This window comes from Phocoena phocoena, chromosome X (genome assembly GCF_963924675.1).
Source record: "Phocoena phocoena chromosome X, mPhoPho1.1, whole genome shotgun sequence".
In the NCBI taxonomy this organism is placed as follows: domain Eukaryota; kingdom Metazoa; phylum Chordata; class Mammalia; order Artiodactyla; family Phocoenidae; genus Phocoena; species Phocoena phocoena.
The window spans coordinates 4,656,016-4,682,420 of NC_089240.1; the positions used below are offsets into that span (position 1 = coordinate 4,656,016).

The 26,405-nt window shown below is 49.8% G+C and overlaps 1 protein-coding gene across 1 annotated transcript in view; it reads right to left on the bottom strand.

Annotated features, from left to right (window-relative positions):
* The window catches only part of PUDP (pseudouridine 5'-phosphatase), a 69,593-nt gene that overhangs the window by 36,280 nt on the left and 6,908 nt on the right, over positions 1-26,405 (bottom strand). The window contains exon 2 of the mRNA XM_065901229.1: positions 225-443. Coding sequence (XP_065757301.1) covers positions 225-443 — 219 coding nt within the window. The remainder of the gene's footprint in view (positions 1-224; positions 444-26,405) is intronic.

Consider the following 26,405-nt stretch of genomic DNA (forward strand, 5'->3'; position numbering starts at 1 on the left):
GAATGCATATTCTTTTAAGAAGCCTTTAAAAAGACAAGATTGAATCGCAGCACACAACAGCATCCACCAAACTCTCTCTCTCGAGCCCCTCTGAGCCTCACAAGGAAGAGAATTTTCCAAGAAGTTATCAAGACCAAAGGACAACCCTAGCATGCCCCGCATGAGTCTGTGAGAGTCACTACTAAGGCGAGAGACACGATGGCGAGCATGGCAGAGGGCGGCACCTGGCATGAGCGCGGCGGTGGGGAACACCTCCTTCAGCTTCGCCTGGCTGGCTTCCACCAGCTCCTCCTTGGACGTCGGGAGCTGCAGGGTGTCTACGATGATCTGGGCCGCCTCCAACGCCGTCTTACCCATAACGAGGGACTTCACATCCCAGCTGTATTTCTTCCCATAGCGACCGCAGACTGCCTCAAACACCACTGAGTACAGCCGTTCAGTATCTGCAGACACAGTGAGACGAAGACACAGAGGCTTTTAGGGTGCACGCGGTGGTAAGGCCAAGTCTACATCAGAGAAGCACGTGTGTTCACAGTGCAGGTCAAGTTCAGGGCAGAAAGCTCTCTCGGGGAGACTTATGGACGTGAGGGAGACGTTCTCAGGCCATGGGGACCAGACGATGCCCTGGGCAGCCTGCTCTCTGCTGCTCGGGAACGTTACAGGCTGGCTCAGAAAGGAAGTCTCTAGTACGGTGAAACTGCCTTGTCTACGCGCGCGCACGCATCTGGGCCTGAGCACGCGCTTGACACCCTGAGCTGGTCCTCCCAAGCGTGCACCGTGACGGCAGCACGCGAGGGTCTGTGTGCGAGCCCTCTGCTGTTAGGGATGTGCCCCGAGGAACTACTCCCACCCGGCAGGAGCGCCTGGCCGCGGGCGGAGCAGTGAAGTGCCTACGCGAGGACAGACACTTGCGCGTGGCTCTGAGTAGGAACACACAACTCCTGTGCTTCTCGTTTCCTCTCACGGGACCAGATCCCTCATGGCACTTGTGTCATCAGGCATGAGGGGCGGGGGGCTTCGCCCACCAAGCCTTCCTGCAACAGCGGCGCCATTTCCTGCAACGTACCTGGATGCTGACGCTCTGTGGTGAAGGGATCATTCCCAGGAGGCCGCCACCCACCCCGTGGCTGCTTCTCCCGGCAGCTGACCTGCCCTTCCCCTCCCCACCCGCTAAATGTGTCGTGCTAGGGCCTCCCTGTAGGCTGCTTCCCCGGACAAGCCCTGGACCCTCAGCCCCACGGTGGCATGCTTCAGCCTTGACGATGACCAGCAACAGAAAGAGCTTTTCTTTCTCCTCTGCTTTTCAAGGCAAAATCATCTACAGCTGCGTATCAAGTACGCTCAGCGCTTTAACTCTTTGGGTCCTCACTGTTCTACCACGGGCTGGATTCTGGGGGGACGGTATAAGACACACAACAAAAAGATCTCAGATATCCACCCTCAGACATACTCGCCAGACCGTGCTTGGGCATGACCCCTGGGCTGGGTAATACATTCCAGCTTTTGTTTCCTTTTCTTTTTTTGGTACAAAAGAAGGTGGGACTTGAGGAAAAGTCTTCCCGGGATCCTTGGTAGAAGCAGCCAGCGTCTGCATAATAACCTGAGTGGTTCTAGTTTTTCTAGAACCATGCTGCACTTAATCTCCCTGAAGAAGTCCCAGCAAAGAGGGAAGGGCTGGTGCACCCTCCGCTGGACGCTGAGGAGGGCTGCCTGTCACACACACCCTTTTACATCCTTCTCGCCTGTGAGCGGACACAGAGGGAGGGCTCTCGGGATGGTGGGGGGGAGATGGATGCACTGGCAGGGAGGCCGTACATTTTACCTTCTACACGTGAGCACTTTTCCTCTAGTGGTTGAGAGAGAGAGAAAGACTGACAAAAAGACATCGCCGGCACCCAGCGAGTGAGAAACCACTGATGGGTTTGCGAAGGCTAGGGAGTGCCAGGAAAAGCAGCAGAGGCCGGGTGGGGAGTTAACATGAGGGACTCGTGCTGAAGCAAGTGGACGGGGAAGGAGAAAGGAGCATGAAAAAAGACTAATTCTGAAGACAGAAAACAGCTGTACTCTTTAAAAATGCTTCAAGCAGCGTTTATTTAAAGCTGAAGCTTTTAATTTAAAAGGCACAGAACGGTGGGATTATAAATCTGTAGGAGACTGTGCCGACAGCCACTTTTCTTCACAATTTAGATAAAATCACCTCAAACCCTCGGTGGAATAAGCGAGGATCTGAATGCATCGCCAAGCTCCTCAGACCCGGCAATGAGTACGCCAGCTGACGACAGCGTACGATCAATGAAAGGGACAGCGTTTTGAAAGGAAAAGGTTCTCCAGAAGCTAAACTAAAATGAAGCCGCATAAAGTAGCTGTGCTCTGCGCCGTGCTTCTCGGTTATTTTTCACAGGAAACTCACGTGGTTTTCCACAGGCTACGTGCACACAAGCTGCTCCCTTACTCAGGTGTGTTAGGAAAGTACTGCAGGTACACGAGAACCTCAGCCCTGGGTAGTGGGGGGGATAGGATCCAGGCAGCAGTCCCAGCAGGTACAGATGAAGGGATCAGGCAGGCAGTGACACGAGGGCATCGGACTGGGCGGGGGGCAGTGAGGGAGGTGAGCGGACAGACTCAGCCCAGAGGTTGGTATTTTCATCCGAGCTGCGGGCTGGGTCCCCAGGTGGGAAAACAGAAGGCACTGACGTTTAGGGTCACTGAACTGTTACTATAAAAGGCATGACCACACCTGGAAGGCCTCTCTGTTTCGTCTGAGGCTGAGCTGCTGTCGTACTATGCTTAGCAACAGCTTTTATCATCGAGAACGTATTTAAATGCTGGCTGAGTCCATCCCAGGCTCTGAGGACGGTATCCATTTGTGTTTCAGCTTATGAAGACGGAAGGCGTGAGCGTATTTCCCCACTTCTCTCTTGCACGAAGCTGCACCTAATCCAGTTCTAAAGGCATGAGCCGCATTATTTAATGGCAAAACCCCTCAATCAACCCGAGAGTAAGAAGCATGTAGGGTAAGAGCTGGCTTGGTTTCTCGGCCCACCCCATCTCCATTTCTGTACCACACGGACACAAAGCAAGGGCGTCCTGATCCGAGAAGAGCAGCGAATCCCCAGCCTGGCCACGCTCTGGCTGGACGTCCCAGGAGGAGCTGCTTCGCCTCGGTGACCTGCGGCTTCTGCCGGGGGCACCGTGGGGAGCAGCGGCCGCCTGCAGGCCCAGGCGTGCCGGAGGACTCTGGGCTGGGAGCCGGCCCCGCGCTCGGAAGCCCGGCTGGCCTGGGTTGGAGGCCCTGCCCCGGAGCTGGCCAGCCGCTGGGAACTCAGGACATGTGCTCGGCACCCCACTGGGCCTTAGCTTACCCGTCTGCACCCTGGGGGGTCTTCCCACGGGCACACACCTGCTAGGCGCCTGCGTCAGCTGAGCGGGTAACCGGCGCGCAGCTGTGAGCACGGCGCCTGGCCCTGCCTCCCCGCCTCTAGGGCCATCTGGGGCACACGTGCCCTGCAGCGGCTCCGCGGAAGGCGGTCAGGGAGCATCTGTGAGCTCAGAGGAGACGACGAGCTCTGCTTTCCCTGCCTGCACACCACAGCTCCCAAAACGGCAAGGGCTGCTGCATCTGACAAGTCACAGGGCCTCGTTCCGGGTGCTTTACTTTAAAAGGAAGTGGTAACCATTTGGGATTCCCTCCCACAGTGTTACACATTCCCTAGCTTCACAAATACTTGTTAACTGACCGCCTGGCCTAGGACAGGCACACTGACGCCGTGTCCCCAGCCCCATGATCCATAAACTTCTGGAAACGGAAAAGTTCTCATTTAGCAGCAAAACCAGAGTCAGTTTTAATGTTTAATATTTGGGACACTTAGCGTGAACCTTCTTGTGCTTCCCTGTACAAACACCAACAGGCTTTGGATTATGGATGCTGCCCCAGGCCACCGCCGCCGCCCCCCCACAGAGCGTACATATCATGGAATCAATGCATTCCACTTTAAAATAATAATTTAAAAATCGAAATACAACTGGCTCCTCCGGTTTTGGAAACAGACTGTGGACCCACACTGATTAACGCTCTCCAGTCAACTTACACCTTCCATATCCTGTACACCTTGAACAAAGTGAGATAATGCTTCTCAGAACTTAATATATCTTGAGAATAGTCTTACTTTCCAATTACTAAAAAAAAAAAAAGGAGGGCGAAGGTGACCTAAAGACACTGTTTTGTGCTACAGATAGTTCTTTAACGATACAACATACCTTTCCACGTGGAAAGGCAGAAGGGCCCATCTCGGGCTAAAATCAAATTGTCACAGTCTGGCAAACAGGGAGTTGTGGAAGGGGAAGCAGACTGATGTAGCCGGCTCCGTGCTTCCTCTCACCCAGAAATGGAGCAGTCTTCTTCAGTGTGGTGAAAGCTACATAGTTTACACGTGAAACGGCTTTAACGATAAAAAGGCAGCGCACGCCACGGTACATTCTGATCAGAGTGGTGGTGCCATTTTTCTAAGCCACCATGGTAGTATACAGTAGGTAATCAATCACTGAATACACTCCTTGAAAAAATGCACTTCTTTTGTTCACCTACCACTGGTTTCCCTAATCCACTGGTCCTCAAAGTGTGGTCCCTGGACCAGGAGCGTCAGGAACGCAAATGCTTGGGCCTCAGTCCAGACCTACTGAGGAGAAACTGGGTGAGGCCCAGCGCTGTGACCCCAGATCTGCTGTGTGTTTTATCAACCTCCCCCTCCCACCAGCAGGAAACCAGGGTGTGCGTGCCTAACACGGGAGAATCACTGACCTGACCTGTTTTTACCAAAGCTCTGTGCTCTGCAGTCAGCGATTTTAAAACCAGATCAAGTTTAACCAAGAAAAGCTTGATTTTAACGATTACACGCATAGATCTATTAGCAGAAATTAAAGAAAAAATAATCTACTTATACTTTCCTCTGTATTGCATCCCATGCATACTTAAACTTTTTTTTTCTTTTGAAGAAACATGTAGCTTGCAGTAAACTACAGACAACTTGATTGGAACATACTATACTGAAAGGATTAGTGAACTGGTTCATCTCTCTCCCAAGTGGAAATCGAGAAGAAGAAGGATGTCTAGCCCTGGGACCACAGAACAGGAAGCAACAGCTGTTGCCGGGGCCCTCGGTTTGAGAACAACTACTGAGACCGACACACTTGCTCTCTGTGCTTTCTAGCAGGGGATCCTTGATTTCCTCCAGTGATGAAGGACCTCACTGGAAAATAAGCGTCTGTTTCCAAAAATGTACTCTTAGGTCAAGCGGCACAGCCATCCTACGGCCTAAGCTCTAGATGACGAGAGCCTGCAGACGTGGCTGGTGCTTCTCAGGAAGACAGGAGGTGAGCCATCCGACCCGGCGGGCTCTGCTGTCAGGGGCTGCCCAGGGCTTTTCTTGACTTCTCAGTGCTCCCCAGCTTGCTTAATAATTTCTAGCACACTCATGGCAAAAAGTGTTTCTGCAACAGCTGTCTGATGCTGTTCTCCATGCTCCCAGCACACGGCACGAAGCCCAGAGCCTCTATTGGCGCCATGCTTGGCTCCGAGTTGCCTCTGCCGTACCCCTGCCGGGCCAGCTGGCCAGGGCGTCTACCAGCCTCACCGGCCGCTGTGACGAGCAAGGCCAAGGTGGAAGAAGGTACCTGCTATAAGTGCCGGTCACCCCAGGTGCGGTGGAAGGGCACCGGTGGATCTGGAGAAAGGCAGAAGAAGGTGTGGACGTACCAGGTTCTGAGAGGGGCTGGCAGGGGCACAGCCTGAGGCAGGAGGCCCTACAGGACAAAAGGCCCTTCCGGGAGCCAAGAAGGACCCGCCGGTGGTGAGCGCTAGCGGAGGCGCCTACGCCTAGCTCTCCGCGGGAAGACTCGGCCAGCGCTTGGCTGAGCAGCAGCAGAAAGGCCGGCAGGGTAGTGGACAGCCCTCCCGGGAAGGGGGCCGGCCGCAGGGACCGCCTGGTGGAGGCTGCAGGGCGGGGACCCAGGAGGTGGCTACCATAAGCGGGACACGCGGCATGGCTGGTTTGGGGGCGTATCTATCTGGCTTTCCCTGGCCCATCCCACGTGGGAAGCTACAGGCACAGAGCACTGATCGCTGCAGGGTCCGTGGTCCGGACGCTCGGGAGGCTGTGGGTCGGTGCACGGCTGGCACGTCCCGTCTCTCGAGCGTAAGGCATCTGCCAGCTGCTTGCTTTCTCACTCTTGGGAGTCCAAGGTCCAGAGGCCACTGTCCTCCGAGTCAAGACAGCCCCCCAGCAGGCTGCGCCGGCCCGAGAAGGACAAGGGTCCCACCCGCAGGGGGCAGACGGCTCCGTCTCCAGGACAGGACGCCACTGTGGAAAGCCACCGGGTGAGCTGAGCAGCTATGGAGACTGTGCGAGATGCCCCAAACATTCCAGTCCCATTAAGGGAGACAGGCACTGAGCCGGTCAAAGACCCTGGGCCACACGCTGGACCCACGGGCCCTGCATGGATGGCCCTACGTCTCCTCCTGGCCACCTGGCCCTCCACAAACCCACCCTCAGCATGTTCCAGGCCGGAGGTAGGACCCCACTCCCTACCTAGCTCCGTTCACCTCTCCCCTGGGTGAAGCATTCCTCTTCACACAGGTGCATCGGGCACATTCTCTGTGAGAGGCACTGAAAAAACGTGGTTAAGTGAGACAGAAACATCCTTGCCAAGTTAAATACAGAACTCAGTGATCGAGACTGAAAAGCTTATTAAAGTTTGCTTGGGGGGAAAAAAAAAAAAGGAACAGCCAAATACCTGCAAAGGTAAAGGGAAGCTTTGCAGAAAGAGTGGTAGAGAAAAGGCAGTATGTAAATCAGAGTATTTTTCTCAGCTCAGAACTACTGATATGTGGCCCTCTGCTATCCACAAGGACCTGGACGTCCAGGAATGTCCGCTCAGACCTGAAAACGGATGCCAGGCAGAAGCTACGTTAGACACCGAACCCAGAGGCCTGGCATTCTGGGGAGGAGAAAGAAAACAGGACGAGGAGAACACAGATGCCGCCTCCAGCAAACACTGCAAGTCTCCACGCGCTGAGGGCACTCGGGTGCTCTCTCCAGGGGCCACCAACACTGCGTGTTGTTTATACACACAGGAGAGGCTTTCCTAGTCTGTGCGGTTTAACCTTTACAAATGAGCTTGCATGTAAGAGGGAACACATCCTCATGTTTAGGAATGTACAAGACCGAAACGAGTAATTAACAAGCATGAAATTATCAGTCCTGGTAATATGTGCTTCAAATTTAGCAGCCTGCTTGCTCTAGCAGACTTAGAGGAAAAGTATTTAAGGGTCTGATGTACTGTTTCCTGTGGCTGGAAGCTATCAGTTTTCAACTGTAAAGAAGAAATAATAACTCCTTAAAATGAAGATCGGTAATAATAATTTAACTGGGTGATCACTTGTAAAGTAAAAATCTTGATTAGTATTCAGCATGATTCACTGGCATTGTCAATTATTCCCTTTAATAGGTATGGGTATTAGTCAACTTTTTTTTTTTCTGGTAATCCATAATAAAGTTTAAGGAAATCATTTTAAAAATGAACTGGTTCAAAAAATGTTGCTGGATCATATGTTATCCCTATGGAAACATATCTGTACTGGAGGGAAAAAAAATGAACACTGACCCTTAGACTCATAAACCTAAATGTAAAACCAAAGCTATAAAACTTCTGGAAGAAAATACAGGAGACCATCTTTGGAACCATGGGTTCTACGAAGGCTTCATACACAGAACACACAGTAAGAACCCTAGAAGAACACATGGATAAAGGGGCTTTCGTCAAAATTAAAGGACCCCAGGAAGAAAAGGCAGGCCACAAAGTGAGAGAAAATACACACACACAGACACAACTTACATGCAGAATCTATAAGGAGCCGCACTTTACAGCTCAGTGGTGACACAAACAACCTGCAGTAGAAAGAACAGCAGCCCCGCAAAGATGCACGTGCCCTGATCTCCAGAACCTCTGAGTAGGCTTCATGGCAAAATGGACCTCGCAGGTGTGTTTAAGCAAGAGTCCTGAGGTGGGGAGATGACGCTCCAGGATCACAAGGATCCTTCCGAGAGGCAGGGAGGAGGGTCAGAGTCAGAGGAGATGTTGAGGGCAGAAGCAGAGGTCAGGCAATGCAGGGTCACAATAGGAAGGTGGGTGACCTGTAGAAGCCGGAAAGACAAGAAAACTCTCCTCTAGAGCCTCCAGAAGGAATGCAGCCCTGTCAACACCTAGATTCTCCCCCGTCCAAGACTGCTGTGGATTTCTGGCCTCCAGAGCTAAAAGATACGTCACTTTGTGTTGTTTTAAGCCACAGGGTTTGTGATAATTTTTTACAGCAGCAATAAAAGTAATACACAGCCCAACATAAAAACCACTTTGCATAACAGTCTGGCAGTTTCTTACGAAGTATACAACTATCATACAACCACTAGCAATAAAAAGGAAAAAAAAATAACATGCAATGCCATGAATGAGTTCAAAAACATGATGCTCCATGCAAGAAGCCAGATTCAAAAAGGAGTACATTCTGCAAGATTCCATATAAAATCCCAGGAAGTGCAAACTCACCTGTAGTTTCAGGAGACTGACAGTTACCGTGGCAGGGGCATGAACAGAGAGGGATTGCGGAGGGCCACAAAGATGCTCGTGGGAGCTGTATCCTTACATTCCTTACCTCGAGTGTGCACATGGTATCGCGGGAATTACATGCTAAAACTGATCCATCTGTGCAGAGTGAACTACCCCTGAAGGCCAATGTGATGAAAGTGTCCTGACTAGACTTCTCGAGGTCTGCTCAGAACAAGGAGAACCAGGGTTTGCAGCACAAGAAAATGAAGACGTACCTGGAATTCCAGGTGGCCAGACTGTTCCTGAACACAGAGACACTCCTGGGGTCAGCCTATCAGTATGAGGACGTGGGGACAAAGGACAGGGTGCGTGAGACGGCTCTCAGTCAACCAAAAGGAAGGCTGTCTTTTCGAAAGCGTGACGTCTGTGCCCAAGGAGGGAAGACTTAGCAGCGTTGTCCCCTATCTTTGGCCTAGGAAGAGAGCAAGACTTTCTCAGGATTTAAGGTATAAAATGAGCTTTCCCTGAGGAGACACCATCGTGATGGATGCGAACAATGGCCTCTGAAAAATAAAACTGGAAAGACTCCTACCTCACTCCTTACTACTGAAGTAAATGAAAAGGCCAGACATCACAGTCGGAGGTCAGGGCCTGACTCTACCCAAGGGATGCAGGCCGCGAAGACCATCCTAAGAGGGCCGACCAGAGGCTCATCATGCTGCCTGCCGAGGGGCGCCGACAGGCAAGGGAGGTAGCTGCTCACACACAGTGTGCGTGTCCCCTGAATTCCTATGTTAAATGCTAATTCCCCATGTGATGGACGCTGCTAGGAGGTGGGGCCTTTGGGAGGTGGTGAGGTCATGAGGGAGGAGCCCTCCTGAATAGGATTAGGACTCTCCTAAAAGAGACCCAGAGAGAGAGCCCCCCAACCCCTTCTGTTACGTGAGGACACAGAAGGCACTGTGAACAGAGATCGGACTCTCCGCAGACACCAAATCCGCCTGACCTTGGTCTTGGACTTCCCCAGCTCCAGAACTGTGAGAAAAACACGTGTGCTGTGTAAGCCACCCAGTCTGTGTACTTTTGTTAGGGCAGCTGGAGCAGACTGAGGCAGAGTGATGGCAGGACTCCTTCACACACGGAAGGACTGGAGAAGGACAGGCGGGCACTGTCCCACACGACGAGCAGTCAAGAAAAACGTGATCTCTGCAGTAGCTACCAGTTCCAGCGCCCCGGATGCCAAGTACGAACAATGATGAGTCTTCCAGGCAAATCCCAGATGCCCCTGCACACCTGCCAGGTCAACTCCAGGTGTCCCCTGTTAGTCAAGGGGTGTGGACAAACGGCCTTCCACCTACCCACCCCCATAATCACACTGAAGCACTTCACGTGGAAAACACAGGAAAAACAATTCCTCTCCTCGTTTTTTGTTCTTGTTTGTATTTCGGCAAAGGCACAACACAGACAAAGAAGGTAAAGAACAACTCAAGCTTCTCCGCAATATTTTACTTAGACTGCGGCAAGGTAACAGCAAAGCCCAGCTACGCTTCGTTCCCCAAAGTTGTTTTCTTTTTCCATTCCACCACTGAAACTGGTGATGCATCCCCTGCATCTAGGCTTTCCCTTGTTCACTGTCTCTGCTTTTCGATCACCCATCCTGTGGCCCTGGTCTTCCTCCCACCCTCAGAGACACTGAAAGTGACAGGAAAGGCGAGGCATTGGCGACGGCCAGCCCTGGAGCCAGAGGCAGTGGTGGGGATACAGAACGGGCCCCAAGAAACAGAAGAGCAGGGCGGGCAAAGTCAGAGGCAGGGGGGCAAGAAGCACAGAGGACGTTTACTGAGCCCTAACAAACTGCAAGATTAGGAGACATACCTTCTAAAATGGGGAGAAGTTCAGGGAAGTAAGTGTAGAATTTGGTAGTGATGATTAAGGGCTTTTCAAGTTAAAAATCTCCCAAACTCATCCATGGAAGTCAGTTTACCGATTATTTATTTTGTGTTATTTAACAGTATGTTACTGATACAGAAATGCTATCAGGACAGCTTAAAAATAAGAGATTCTTTTTAAACTTTTTTTTTTAACTTCTATTTTTAAGCTTTTAAACAAAGCATACTGAGTTTCCATGACTTCTTCCAGGTCAGCGAGCTCACCTAGGGCCCATCCAGGGCTGAAACCACGGTCTGCGTACGAAAATCCCAGGAGCTCCAAACTTTAACTTGGCCTGGCACACGCTCCTACAACTCACGGGTGCCGGGCACTCTGACTTCAGCTGCGGTTCTGCCAGGTGTGGGACCCTGACCAGCGGCACGGGCCTCACCTGGGAGCTGGTGGGAAATGCATTCTCGGACCCGCTCCAGAACCACAGAGCCTGGGGCGCCAGCAATGTGTGTTTGCACAAGCTCTCCACAACAGCCTGACGCCTGCTCGAGGGAGAGAAGCACGGACCAAAGTTTCGTTAGCATTCCTGGCAATGAGATGACACACAGTGTCTCCTATCATCACTACGGCTACTGAAGTAATTAGTAATAGCCAACAGTCAATCACTGGGCACCTCCCATGGGATCTGTGCGTCCCTGAGACCCATGACAGCCCTCCTGATATGTACAGGATTACGCCATCCCCAGTTTTTAGATGGGCAGACTGATGCTCGGGGTACATGGTCCATGACCAAACAGGAGGTAGAGAAGGAGTCAGCCTGCCCTCTTTGGATGTGCTGACTCACGCTCTCAGTCGCTACGCAAACCCGTGTCTCCTAGGAGGAGCTCGTGTCTGCCAACACCTGGCTCACAAATTTTCATCCCCATAACCCTGTACACCCTCACTTTGCAAACCTAAGCTCCGGGTTTTAGATGTGTCCCTGTTTCCTGCCTTCCTGTTGCAAAAGACGAATCTAGAAGGTTATGGCAGCACCACTTCTGTGGGGCACTGGCTGACCATGAAGACACCTTATTCAGGTGAGGGGATTCAGTGAAATGGTTACCAGTCCTGCCCTGAGCAAGCTGTCAGCTGAGGGCTTGTCAAAGGTAAGATCTCTCCAAGGTTTCTCTTAAGACTTGGAGCAGAATCGACCAAACGTGGGCACAGAGGGTTCCACGAGGTCACTGATTCCTACAGGGACCTGTGGCTCAGGACACCAGCCTGTTCCTTTCCTGCAGAGAACCTATCACCTTACACCAAAATTTTCTATGAGTGCAACCCTGGGCTCTTCCACCTGGTAGAGTAAACACAGGCAACAGCATCCGGCAAAATCGAACAGCATCTGTAACTGAAGAAGCAAAAGGAAGATGCTGTTTTCACTCGTAGAAGGGAGAGCCGCTGGAGAAACGCAAGACCAAGGCTGAGTCGGAACACCACACACAACATGTCTTTTTGTGCAGGGAAATCCAGGAGGTGGGCGTGTGAGTTCCACGTGCCCGTCGCTTGACCAGGGGAAAGCAGGCTACCCTCAGGCTCATGACAGTGCGGGTCCCCCATCAGGCTACTGAAAATTCGCCCTGGAATCTGGAGGCTGAGGGAGAGCTTGCCTCAATTACAGGAGTGGAGGCTGGGCTGAGGGCAGAGTGGAGGGGACTGTGTCCTCCCCGGAGTGAGATGCTGTCTTGCCAAGCATGGCGTCCTGGGGACCCTGGAAGCCTCGGGAAGCTCTCTGCCCATGGAGGAGGTGCTGTGAGTGGGGACAACCAGGATTTGCGTGCTGGCCTTGCTGCTTCCTGAAGATGTCCCCTTGTCAAAGGGACAAGCGCACTGGAAACTCAGTTTCCCTGTCACCCAAGGCTGTGCCGGGGGGATGAAAGGTGCCATCAGATGTAAACTGTCCAGAGCGGAGTTATGTGCTCCGTCAAGGATGTTCCCATGAGATGCAGCGGGAGATGGAGAAGGGCAGGTAAGGCGGGGCTTTTCTGGGAGGGTCTGTCTGCAGAGGGTGCATGTGAGGACATCCGGGGAGAGGGGACGGTCCATAACGGAAGCACGAGCAACAGGAGAAGGGGCCCCCGGCTGGGCCTTGTCTTCGGGAGGACATGCCGTGCCTTTCATGTCCCCAGTCCCCTCTGTCCCTGGATGCAGGGCACGGGGAGCAGCAGCATGGGATGGCACAACTTTCTCCGGGGAGTTTCAGGAGTCAGGCCTGCAGGCCATGCTCCTCTGCTACTTCTCATTATGGGGCAGTGGGCTCGAAGGGGCGATTTCAGAGTAGAGCAGGGGCCCTGGACCCCAGGGGGATGCCCACCCAGTGCATGGACAGGACAGCGAGGCTCCTCGGAGGGAACGGCCCACAGGGAGGCGGCTGGGGGCAGGGCAGAGGCACGTGGAAGGGGCTGGGGCTGGGGGAGGCCCACGTGGCTGACAGAACGACGGGCCTGCTCCCTCTGAGGGTGCTCTATGTGCCATGCGGTACGGGGGCCCCTCCTGCAGCTGTGCGATGGCAGGGAGGATAAAGAGGCCCTGGTGTGGATTCACAAATTCGGGAGAGCCACAAGGTCTTCCAGCTGAGCTCTCCAAAGAAGGTGAATCTTAAATCCTGCAGATACTGGGATTAAGATACTGTTTTTACAAACTTATGGTTACCAGGGGGGAAGGGGGGGAGGGACAAATTAGGAGCTTCGGATTAACACATACACACTACTTAAAAAATAGATAACCAACAAGGACCTACTGTACCGCACAGGGAACTCTACTCAGTACTCGGTAATGACCTACATGGGAGAAGAATCTAAAAAAGGGTGGATGTATGTGTATGTATAACTGATTCACTTTACTGTACAGCAGAAACTAAGAACACTGTAAATCAACTATACCCCAATAAAAATTAAAACAACCAAACAAGATACTGTTTTTACATTCACTGGTGCAGAAAGCTGATATACCTTAAATGAGGAAAGAACCCATACAGACACTGAGTGAATCACTCTACACTATATATGTGACCACATGTGCAGAAACGGCTTTTCCAGTTAGTTTTTTCTCGGCACAGATGGTGATGACCTCTCCCTCTCCTCTCCTGTATCCTTCCTTCCTTTCTCACGTTTCCTACGTGGATGTTTCCAAGCAGAATCTCAGAAGGTGCAGAGGCTGACTAAAGACCGCCTTCCTGTTTCCTGTAAGGAGTCAGCAAGCACTGCATGGGACAGCACATTTATCAGGCCCTGTTTCTGAATCACGGCTCCATCAGCATGCGTCATCCTGCTACGGATTCTGTGCGGGGCCACACCGGCCTGAGCGTGGCTGAGCGTGAGGGTGTAGGGCTCCAGGGCTGTGCCTCCCTTACACTTGGGATGCCTGGGAAAGACTGGGCCCCCATGGCGGGCTCAGGTTTGGATTCTGACCACCAACTTACACACTAAAGTATATTCAGAAGGTACAATGTAAGACAGCGTATTCAGAGTACGTAACCCCCCTTGCTGTGGAGCCCACGCAAAATTGCAATAGTGAATCCGGGTATAGGCAATGCTCAATGACTTTCTCCAAAAAGACTTCTCCTAAGGTCAAACTGAAACTATTACTAGAGTCAGGTTATGATTTTGTATCTATTTCCCTTCTCAATCAACTTTATTTTCCATATTTGAATACAACTTACCAAACCTAGAAAAGTTCTAACTTGAAGGTGGCATGCATCCCAGGAACTATAATAAATTTTTACTTTTTGTTTTGCAAAGTATCATCAAGCAAGATTTGGAAACACTTAAAAATGCAGTACGTTTTACACACAAGTGTTTCTTGATTCACTACCCAATGACCGATACAAGAATTTCCCTGGCAATCTTACTAAATTATGCTAAGTTACTTTAAAATGAGATGAAGGATAGGGATGCTATAACCTTTTATTTTTCTTTAATTCCTTGAAGTGATGGTTTACAATCAGGGGTGATTCTGCCCTTGGGGGACATAAAAGACAAGATGAATGTGTTTTTTGCTTGTGAATCATTTTTTCCTATCTGATTTAAAAGATAACTCCATAAAGCAATAATTATAAATCTCTGTTGATGGGCACATAACGTATGAAGATGCAATCTTTACAGCAATAACAGCACAAAGGAGGATGGGAAAGGAGATACATAGGACCAATGTTTTTGTATACTATTTAAATTAAGCTGGTATTAACGCAAACCAGATGGGTGTAAGTTGTTAACTGTAAATACTCAGAGCAACCACTAAGAAAATAACTAAAAAAAAACAAAAAACAAAAGACAAGAGAATTTAAAATGTACACTAGAAAATCTATCTGGTTAACATAAAAGAAGGAAGGCAGTGATGAAGGAATAGAGGAACAAAAGAAAAAGACATGGATTTGTTCGTTTTATTTTTTTGATTCCACATATAAGTGAAAACCTACATTATTTGTCTTTCTCTGATTTATCCTCTAGGTCTATCCATGTTGTTGCAAATGGCAAAATTTCAAACTAATATAACACAGAAACTTGGGACTTCCCTGGTGGCGCAGTGGTTAAGAATCCACCTGCCAATGTAAGGGAGACGGGTTCAAGCCCTGGTCCAGGAAGATCCCACATGCCGTGGAGCAACAAAGCCCCTGCGCCACAACTACTGAGCCTGTGCTCTAGAGCCCACGAGCCACAACTACTGAGCCCGCACGCCACAACTACTGAAGCTCGCATGCCTAGAGCCCATGCCCCACAACAAGAGAAGCCACCGCAATGAGAAGCCCGCACACTGCAACGAAGAGTAGCCCGCACTCGCAGCAACGAAGACCCAATGCCTCCAAATAAATAAAATATGTAAATAAATAAATTAACTGAAACGAAGCAAAACAGAAACAGGCTCACAGTTACAGAGAACTAATAGTACCACAGTGGAGAGAAGTGGGGGCAGGACAAGATAGGTGAAGGGGATTGAGAGGTACCAACTACTAGCTATAAAATAAATAAGTTACAGGATGTAAAGTACAGCACAGGGAATACTGTTAATATTTTATAACTTTACACAGAGTGTAATCTATAAAATTATCAAATCATGATGCTGTACGCCTGAAACTAACATAATACTGTAAGTAAACTAATATTGACACTTCAATAAAAAAATAAATGCAGACAGAGGGAAGTCTTCCTTACAATAGAATGCCTGCTAATAAATGCAGATTGATGGCGTCTGACCAAAAAAAAAGACATAGAGAAAACAAATAACATAACGCCATATATAAATCCTCTCTCATCAATAATGACACTATATGTAAAAGGTTAAAAGTAAATTAAAAGGTAAAGATTGGCAGAATGTATTAGAAAAAGAAAAACCACATGATCCAACTATATGCTGTCTACAAGACACACTTTACATTGAAAGGTGCAAAAAGGTTGAAAGTAGGAGGATGGAAAAGATATCCAATGCACACGGTAACCAAAAGAGATCCAGACTGACCACATGAGACAAAGGAGACTTAAGGCAAACATTTCTATTAGAAACAAACAAAAAATTAATAGAAACATTTTATAAGGATAAAGGGGTCATTCCATCAAGAAGATGCAACAACTATAAACATATATGAACCTAACAACAAAGCCCCAAACACATAAAACAAAAACTGACAAAACTGAGGGGAGAAAGGGATGATTCAACAACAGTAGCTGGAGACTTTGATGCCACACTTTTAATAATGGAGAGAACAATTAGACTGAAAATTAACAAGGAATATAAGACCTGATTTAAAACACTTAACTATGTAAATACCATAAACTGACTGGAGCTTATGATAGTATGGAACACTCTACCCAACCATGACAAAATATTCATTCTTCTCAAGTTCACAAGGAGAATTCTCCAGGAAACATGATAAGCTACGCCATAAAACAAGTCTCAATAAATTCACAAAGGATCAGAGTCATACCAAGTATTCCCCTGATCATTGATAGAGTGAAATGAGAAATCAGTAACAGAAGGAAATTTGCGAAATTCCCAAATATGTGGAAGTTAAACCACACACACCTAAACAGTCAGTGGAGAAAAGGAAAAATTACAAGGGAACTATGAGATAGGTTGGGATGAAGGAAAATGCAAACATAACACACCAAACAGTATGGGATATAACAAAAGCAGTGCTGGGAGGGAAGCTGATGGCTGTAAATGTCTGTGTTAAAAACGAACGGTCAGAGAGGTGAAGCACTGGTGGGTCTGAACGTGAGAAAGTGGACCACGAACCAAGGAATGCAGGCCGCCTCTACAGCTGGAAAAGGCAAATAACAGATTCTCCCCTGAAGACTCCTGAAGGAACCAGTCCTTGATGTGATTAGCTCCTGAGACTGAGGTGGGGCTTCTGACCTCATAATACACTTGTGTTGTCTTAAGCCACTCGGTTTGTGGTAACCTAAGGCAGCAATAGAAAACTAACACAGTAAGAAACTTTCCCCGCCATCTGTTTTTCTTTTTTTCTCATTGGGTTTGTGTACAATGACTCTCAAACAGACCAAGCACAAGAAGAGACCTTTCTTAACGTCTCATTCACAGGTGCCTTAACCACGGAAGGTCGAGGACAGCTGCAGAGAGCTTGTAGAACTATCGTGTGTGACAGCTTCCACTGTGTGTGGAGGTCACCCACCAGGTAGTAAGAACACCATGGCCTCGGCCTTTGTGACTGCTACATCATAATCACACACGTATAAATCTTACTAACCACTGGGCTTTTTTAATCCATGTCATACTGACATATGATGACTTCCTCTTAGTGAATAACTTAAATTCTTTTCAAATTTTAAAAGATAAATAAACATACAATCATAGGGTTCTAGATGGATGTGCCTTTCCCATCTTCTAGAGAGCTAAACCCTCTTGAGAGTTAGTTTCCCCACGCCTCAGGCTTTATGGATTAATGCTAAATCCCTAGTTCTCATGCCTTTTGAATAAATGCAAACCAGAACGTGTCCTCCAAGAATGCAGAAAAAGTTTCCATCTAACTTCACCCTAGAGATCTAAGATGGCTGAGAAAGAACACGGAGGCTGCCACGAAAGTGGATTTGGAAAAGCAAAAATGCAGGAAAAGACTGACAGTAGACATGAGTTCTTTCAGGTGTTGCCTTAGAATCCCATGTGTTGGATGGGTATATCCATCAAACCCCTACTAGTTCAGGCATCATTTCTAACACTTCACCTTAAACCCAGAGACATGCAGTTTTAAAGATTCCCTTCCCCACGCACATCAACAGCTTCCGCTCCTTTCTTCAAGACCTTCCTTCAGTGGCTGCTCCTGCTTCTCTTCTATCTCTACCCTTCCTATGGGTACAATGGAATCAAGTACTGAATGTATCCCCAGTGGTGCGTGCATTAGTATGAAGGCAGTGCCAAAAAGAGTTTTAATTTAGCACAGTGCAAATCATTAAGGAATCTAGGAAATGCACTGAAATGAGAAGAGATAAAGAAGCACACAGTCCTCCTCCTTCAAAGACACACAAGCCATTGTGTCACCAGCATAATTCTTTAGCTGTTATGTGTGTTTCCATTCACTTATTTTTTGGTGTGGGTGGGGTGGAGGAATGTCAGACAACTCAACTGTAAAGAGATGACAGGAGTTAAGACTGGAGAAACTTATGCTATAATCCTGCTGGTACAGCCCTGGGCATCCATGCTCTACCTCCCTGGCCAGTCTGCCTGTGAAGTCTGTAAAATATTGGTCCACATCGCTTGATCTCTTCACAGTATCAAAAACCCTACATTTCTGGGTGGATTAGTTTGCTCTGGCTGCAATAACAAAGCACCACACAGTTGGGGGCTTAAACAACAGAAATTTACTTTCTCACTGTCCTGGAGGCTGCAAGTCTGAGATCCAGGTGTCAGCAGGGCTGGTTCCTCCCGAGGCCTCTCTCCTGGGCAGGCAGACGGCTGTCTCCTCACATGGTCGTGTGTGTGTGTGTGTGTGTGTGTGTGTGTCCCCTAATCTCCTCTTCTTGTAAGGACACCACCGATACTGGATTAGGACCCACCCTAATGACCTTATTTTACCTAATTACCTCTTTAAGGACCTTGACTCCAAATACAGCCCCATTCTGAGGTCCTGGGGTTCAGGGCTTCAAAATATGTGTTTTGGTGGGATGCAATTAGCCCACAACACTGAGTTATAGATGTTCATCTACTCAGTGTGTCTTTCTATCGAAGGCAAGGGCAACCAATTAAAAGTACCCTTCTATGTCTTGTTTTTTATAGGTTATTAAGAATGTAACCCAGAAATAAGGGTCAAAATTTCTTCTAAAGAACATCTGCTTACAAGGTATAAATTGATTCACATAGCTCAGATGTCATTTAACGCTACCCAGGATTTCTGCAAAGACGAAAAACAGTAAGGCGTGCTTCCCCCTCCCACGCAGCGTACCTTTGGTGACGTGGGAGCTTTCTTGAGCAAAGGAGGCAGAGCTCGGTCACCACAGGTAGAGCTCAACTGACCAAGCCTTCCAACTGCAGGGGCTCTGAGAGCTGAGCAGTGACAGTGCCCATCCTGTTCTCAAACAGAACTGGCTTTTAGTCCAGAGCTCCGAGGACCTGGGAAGTGACAGCAGGTGAGAGAGGCTGTCTCTCTGGGAACAGGCAGAGGCTGCTCTGACACAGAATTAAGCCTGGCTCCTATTCATTTCCTGACTCGCGTGGGTATATGGCCTTACACGGTGTTACTCCAAGTCAGACAAAGTACACGAAAGAAATCCATCAGGCAATCACGTATTATTTTCATGGCCCTCTCTGGGACTTGCATGGACCTGGGAAGTATACTGAAAGAATGAAAAATTCTTGTCAGATTCAAAGATTATTGGATTTAGGTGGAAAGATATTCACATATGCCAAGAAACGCAAAATCCAATCAGCTGAGCGGGAAAAGGCTTTCTCTAATGGACAGGCACCTCTCGATCCCCAGAACATTCACAGAGATGTTTAAGGGAAGGCAGGGTGCTGAGGCAGTGTTTGTGTGTTATCTATTACTTTATTACTTGTATCCTTTAATGGAATTTGGCCTACTGGGGCAAGAATGCTATAAATAAACTTTGAAATACACACTGGAATTACTAATTTTCACTAACAATTTAAGACTACATTATTGCAACTCTCTTGGAACAGTCAAGTGAACTTTACGTTCATCATAAACTTCATTTACTAGGCTTAAAATGATCTCTGGCTATTCAGAAAGGTCCTCCGTGTTAATTCAGACGAGGGAAGTATGGAACAAGGAACTAAAACATAATAGCTTTATAAATGGAGCTTAACAAGCACAAAGGTGTTTCAGTTGATTAAAAAATGTGTAAACAGAGTCAAACACTGTCATGGCCTCTTAACAGTGAAGACTAACGTCAACCAGATTTGTCAACAGAATAAGCAGAAATTAAGTGTTTAAGGGACAGCTAGGCTTTTTTAAAAACCCGGTGTACAGGAGCCAACTCAGCACACAAGCAGCCGCATCAGTAATATTAAGCACCCGTGATACGTGGCCCCCATGTGTGTCGGTGACGCGAGAAGAGCAGAGGGTGCGAAAGGGCTGGAATCCCAGGGCACCGCAGGCGGAGAGGCGGGGCCCGGGGTAGAATGATGCTCCTGGGTCTCCCAGAATGGAGATTCCCATAATCAGGAGGAGGTGGGTGGGCACACTGGGAAATAAGACAGCTCTATAGGTGCGGGATGGGTTTTCTGAACATGGGTCTGGGTATCTAGCTTCCATCTATGAGATCTATATCTGGGGAAACACGTTCTGGTTATCCGAGTACCGGACGCCTATGTTATTTTAGGCCCTTTTACACGCTAGTGTCCATATGCCAATCAATAATGACGTGGACAAAGTTCAGGCAGCCGTCAGGTGAAAGAGCAGGGCCCACGGCGATCCCTGCCAGAGTAGCAAGAGTATGTACGTGTCGGATCATTTTCTGATCCGGGACAACTGCCACACCCCCCGAGCCAGCTCCCAGCCTGGAAGCCGCAGCCATCCACGCCATCAACAGTGCCTTTGTATGGCACGCCCTGCCTGCGAGGCTGTGCAATGGCTAGGAGGTAAGGCCTACGTTCCTGCATCTGGCACAAGGCTCACCACGCCCCGTCCCCTTCCTGAGACCTCTGCTCCCACCTTTCACCAGGCAAGGAGCCTCTTCTCCAGGCCCTGCTCTCTCAGACTTACACACAGTGCCCTGCTGGCCTGGGATCCTCGCAGCCCTTCCTGCAGCCCCACCCAGCCGACTGCCCCGAGGCTGGGGACGGACCCAGTCTCCCGGGAGGCACCCTGGATCTCAGCCGGCTTCCTCTGCCCGGCTCCCAGGGAACTGGGTCAGCTCAGCCTATCGTGATGAGGCAGCAGGACAGAAAATGTCTGCCCCCTGCAGCCCGCCTCCACGGCACCCCTGCGTGGCCTTGTATCCTGCCCTGCACCGGTCTCAGTACCCGGCGTCTGGTGGGTGGGCCTGCTACGAAAGCCTGTGGGACTCAGGAGCGACGCAGGGCCCTAAACGCCTCTCTCTCCTTGACGGCCCCGGTGGATCCGTCCTGTAACACTTTTCTGAAATTCCCTTTGAACGTAAAGCTCTATCCCCAGATAAACACTCAACAGCCAGGCGGACGGACCTGGCTACAGGCCGGCAGCGTTAAGCCACATTAACTCCTTGGGTGGCTGGCCCAAATCACCCAGGAGCCAACTTGAAATGCTTTCATGAGGCTCCTCTCAGACTGGTTGAACAAGATGAGTGCCGAGATATGGCTCGAACTTCCAGAAAGGAACGCGTTCGTCGGGCTGCACCTGGCAGACCCAGAAATGATTTACATTGTTTGTGTTATGACCACACAGACGAGCGAGCACACACACACATAACTCAGCACACGGGAGGGGGCATCAGATGCGCAACAGGTAGAGTCGAGGGTTATTTTTATGGGCACAAACGCCTTTCCTCTTGGAAAGTATCTAGGGACCAGCTTCCACCCAGATTCCTATGACAAGGGAACGTAGGACTATATCCTCTCGGCAAAGCCTTCTTCACACACACACAATAGGCATGGAACACAGCTTGCAATCTCGCCAACGTGAGCACCAAAATTCAACCGCCGCCACTGACGTTTCTGGAAGTGACGGAACTGTCCGTGAGCACGCCTGAGTCTGGTGAATCACTGCCTCTTTTTCTCGAGCTGCGAGAGGAGGCGGGGGGCAACACCGGTCAGGCACTGCCTCTGAGGTTAAGTCGCTTGACCTCAGTAAGCCTCACTTCCCTACCTGCAAAACAGGCAAAGCCGAGACGGCCAGCGCGGGGTGCCGTCGGCCTGTTGCCAGGGAAACAGCCGAGGCGGGCAAGGTGCGCACGGCGGCGCGGGGCACGCGGTGAAGGCTCGTGGTAAATATTCACCGTTACCACAGAGGATGGAGATGGAGGGCCTGAAGAAAGGCGACGGCAGCTGAAGGACACAAACATGGCTCTGAATATTGAGGAATCAGTACTGGCATGTTGGAAGGGGAGGCAGGTGGGAAGACCGGAAGATGGGAAGGTCACTGCCAGTCTCTAATGCGGGCGGCTCACGGGGCGCGCAAGACGGCAGATGTGGCCGAGAGCTCTGAGCTCAGCTTGAAACCCGGGGCTTGGGCGCGACCTCTGGGTGGAATAGCCCGTGCGCACTGGGAAGTGTGGACGGAGACCCGAGAGCAACAGTGGTCACTGAGGCCACACGTCCACAGCCCAGTCCAGGGCCCTGCACAGAGGTGGACAGGAGGACAGACAGACAAGGAGAAGTGAAGCCATGGAGACAGATCCCCCAGGACAGAGCGGGGCACTGGCCCATGAAGCAGAAAGTTCTGGAAACAATAAGAAAAGATGCTGAGTGGTATGGCAACATGGAAGTCACTGCTCCCTTCGTGCAAATTATGTCCACAGGCTGCAGGAGGAAGGCAGTTTGTGCGCAGGACGCGGCAATGAGGGAGCAGAGGTTTTGTTTATTTTTTAAAATTTATGCCTGAGTTGGGTCTTTGTTGCTGTGCGCGGGCTTTCTCTAGTTGTGGCAAGCGGGGGCTACTCTTCACTGCAGTGCATGGGCTTCTCACTGCGGTGGCTTCTCTCGCTGCGGAGCACGGGCTTTAGGCGTTTGGCTCAGTAGTTGTGACTCACGGGCTCTAGAGCGCAGGCTCAGTAGTTGTGGCGCACGAGCTTAGTTGCTCCACGACATGTGGGACCTTCCCAGACCAGGGCTCGATCCCACGTCCCCTGCACTGGCAGGCGGATTCTTCACCACTGCGCCCCCAGGGAACCCCGAGAGGTTTTGTTGAAATGACAGATGTAGCACACTTTATGCTGAGGTACAGAAGCATCAGAAGAAGAAGAGGAAGGAGAAGGAGCTGCTTACACCCAGAAAAGAATGAAGCCTTTCCTCCCGGGAGGAAGGGAGGGCCAGGGCCGAGCCTGGGGGGAGGCGCCAGTGATGGGAAGGACAAAAGGATGCCTGCAAACTCGCCCCAAACTAGGGCACCAATGAAGAGGCCAGTGTTAAAGTACACCCTCAAATTCAGGACCCTGACTCTACTCCCAGCCCAAAGAGCAGAAACAATATTGTAAATGTCAAGACAAATACACTGCCCTTATTATTCAGTATTACAGGTGCGATTACATAAAGATATTGAGTTCACAGAAGGGCCATCTGCTCACTAAGTGAGGATGTTCCTTTACTTGATCTAACAATAAATATTAATGGTATTAAGAAGGGCTGCATCATATATCTCGATGATTAAACCTCTTTTGCAAAGTCACGTTAAACAGTGCCGTAAGGGCCTTGGGTCAGCTAGCATGTGATCTTGGATCTGACTGTTTTTATAACTTAATGAGATGCTGAAGTCCCAGAAGACGTCCTGCACCATCTGTGATGTGCTGAAGGTGGGAGCGGGCAGGACCCTGGGGAGAACACCGGGGGATGGGGAATCTCACCAAGTCAGCAGGTAAAGCAAGTAACCCGGGGCGAGGTGAACCAGGCTTCATCCAAGCAGCACCTAACGTTTTCAGTCAGCCAAGGGGGTTGTGGGCGGTCTCCTCATCACCCGTCTGAGATAAAACTAAAGCACTAGGCATCAGCTACCTGGCCTTTAAGGAAGGACTCCCACTGGCACCTGTACCAGTGAGGGCTGCCCAGCAACAGAGGCGTCCGGGAGTTCTGACATGACACCAGGGCTGCCCACAGAGATACATGATGAAACAACCAAGTAGAAGGGACTGGGCCTGATTTTCACTGGGCTCTCCAGCCAGCTCACCAGGTTGTCGAAACACAGCTCAAATTCGACTACAATTCCACTCTGCAAAGCCAGTCACTTGAACCGACCACTTTAAAAGCTGATGTGTAGTCATCAAGATGTCGGTACCAAGGTCAAAATATACGGCGGCACAAGGCAGTAAGTCAGCTGGTTTGAAGTCTGCCTTGGTTATATGTAGTCATCATGCAAAAAAATAAACGTTGTCAATGCAACCAAAGGAAATGCTTTGCGGTAAGATAAATAAGGGAAATAAGAGATGCAGAGAGAAAACAGGAACGTACTAGGGGACCGACTGAAATTGATGACTATTTTTGGCCAGAACAGAAATACAAGAAACACCTTGCTGGCATAAAACATTTCTTCAGTAACCAAGTGACTTTCCCTTTTTTAAAGCAAGAGCAGAAAGGTTTCCAAGCCACTGAAATTGAGATGAACAAGGGAAAGAGAACCCCGTCTAGGTAGGAACAGGTAGCCCCCAGGGCCCTCACACCAAGGACTGCACCAGCCCAGGGAACGTGGACAACATGCGGGCATCCCTGTAACACCCAGCTCATTACTTCACTCCAGCTCAAGCTCCAACCTCAGGTTTCCCTGGACCTTGGCAGCTGACAAGGAGTAAGGGATGAGAGCAGCCCAGGCCCGGAGCTGCAGACATCTGCTGAGAGCTGCAGGAGAATCAGTCACGGGGGCCCGGGGCTCAGCTGACAGGCTCCAGAGGGACGTGGCTGTCACCAGGTCTAATCAGCACACCGCGTGAGATGCAGGGATTGGTGTGGGTGGCTACTTTGGTAAGTCATTTAGGAAGCTTTTCTTTCTTTCTTTTTTTTTTCTTTTTGAGTGTGATCTCCTGACTAAATATCAGCTGCCATTTTAAGATTCCACCAAAAGAAAATTTGGTACATGAATGTCTTTACAAATCCTGGGGCCCAGGTCCAAGCGCACTGTGAGAAAAAGACAAGGAAGTGGATAGAGAGCCTCTTCTTTTCCAAGTGTTTTCTGCTGTCACACGACACCAGGGAATGCACTGCCACCTAAATTCTCCAGGGAGCCGAAGGCTCTGGAACTGTTTATTTTACACTGTTCACGCAAATCTTGTAAAGATGTACGTTTTATATTCTTCTCTCTTTAAATAGAATCAACTGATGACTACTTAATAGTTTGGTTTTGTTTTTCAGGGGTTCACGCTTCAGGCTTAATCCTCCCATTCCTTTTTCTTTTTTCAAATACATAGAAGAGTTGAAAGAAGCACAGAAAAGACCCATATAACCTACATCTGTAAGCAATAAACCTAAAAATTTGCAGATACTCTGCCATTTATTCCTTTATACCTCTGCATGCTTCTCCATCAAATAAAGACACTCTTCTACCCAGCCACGACTAGCACCAGAACCGGCCAATCCGCAACGACTGAATGACATCATCTAATTAGCCACTGCTCACCGCATTCTCCGACTGCCCCAAAAATGTATTCTATAAGACCTCCCCCCCAATCTAAGACCTGCTGTATTTGGTACTAAGGTCCCTTTAGCCTCCTGTAAACTAGAGCACCCCACCCCAGTCATTTCCCGTGACATTTGACACTTCCAACAGTCCACCCAGAGATCTTGCCGAATGCCCTGCATTCTGGATCTGTCTGGTCGTTTCCACGTGCTGTCACCTTGCTTGTTCCTCCGTCCCTCCAAGCTAGAAAGGACACCTAGAAGTTCGACTGGACTCAGGTAAACTGCTGTGGCAGCACATGGCAGCCAGCAGCTCCCGCGCTGACACAGCTGAGTGGGATGTGTCGCTTAAGCGGTGGCCCCCAGAACTGTCCATCACGAGCACGCGTGTCCGCCTGTGCTGTGTGGCGCTCTGGCACTGTCTGAACACCCTCGCCCCCAATGAACCCAATGGTCTTGGTTTCCACCAGTGCCGCTTGTCTGAAGCATGTACAGTGAGGCCTGCAAGATGGCGACCTGACGAATTCTACCATTCTTTCCATATGTATTAACTAGCATTCTCCTGCCGCCATGCCTCCCCTCTCTTTTCTTTTAAGGATCACGACTCACAGATTTCTTTTTTAAAAACTTAAGAGTCTTAAAATCCATCACAGTCATTATTCCTTTGATTTCCACTCACCCTGCCTTTCGCCAGTGGGACCCCCTGCCCTGGCTCTGGAAAGGTGCCCACGCTCATCCTGGGTTTCACAGGCCCCAGTCTGGAACTGGCCTCTTCTCCCCAGACTCTTGGTTCCTTTCCTTGTGTGATATTTAGAAATCCAGAACTTGACCGCTTTTAGGCAGCCATGAGTGCTGCTCCGGTGGCGTGGGGAAAACATATAAACGGCGGGGAACACAGAACCACACTGACAAATATACGGCTCTGCTGGAAAGGTTTACGTGGCAAAGTGGACGCGGTGCAGGCAACTGTATTTGCTTTGATGAATGTATGCTTTCTCATGAGTCTGACGGCAAAGGTGGGCATGCCCTTGGACCCCGTGCCCTCACACCCTGGGAGAGATCAGGGCACGTGGCCCAAGTCAGGCAGAGCTGCAGGGATGCAAGGGCGGGGCCCAACTCACAGAGCCACCCTGGCTTCCTGAGGTTGAGCAGCGTCCAGGCAGCCCTCCACTTCCCCGCAAGCACCC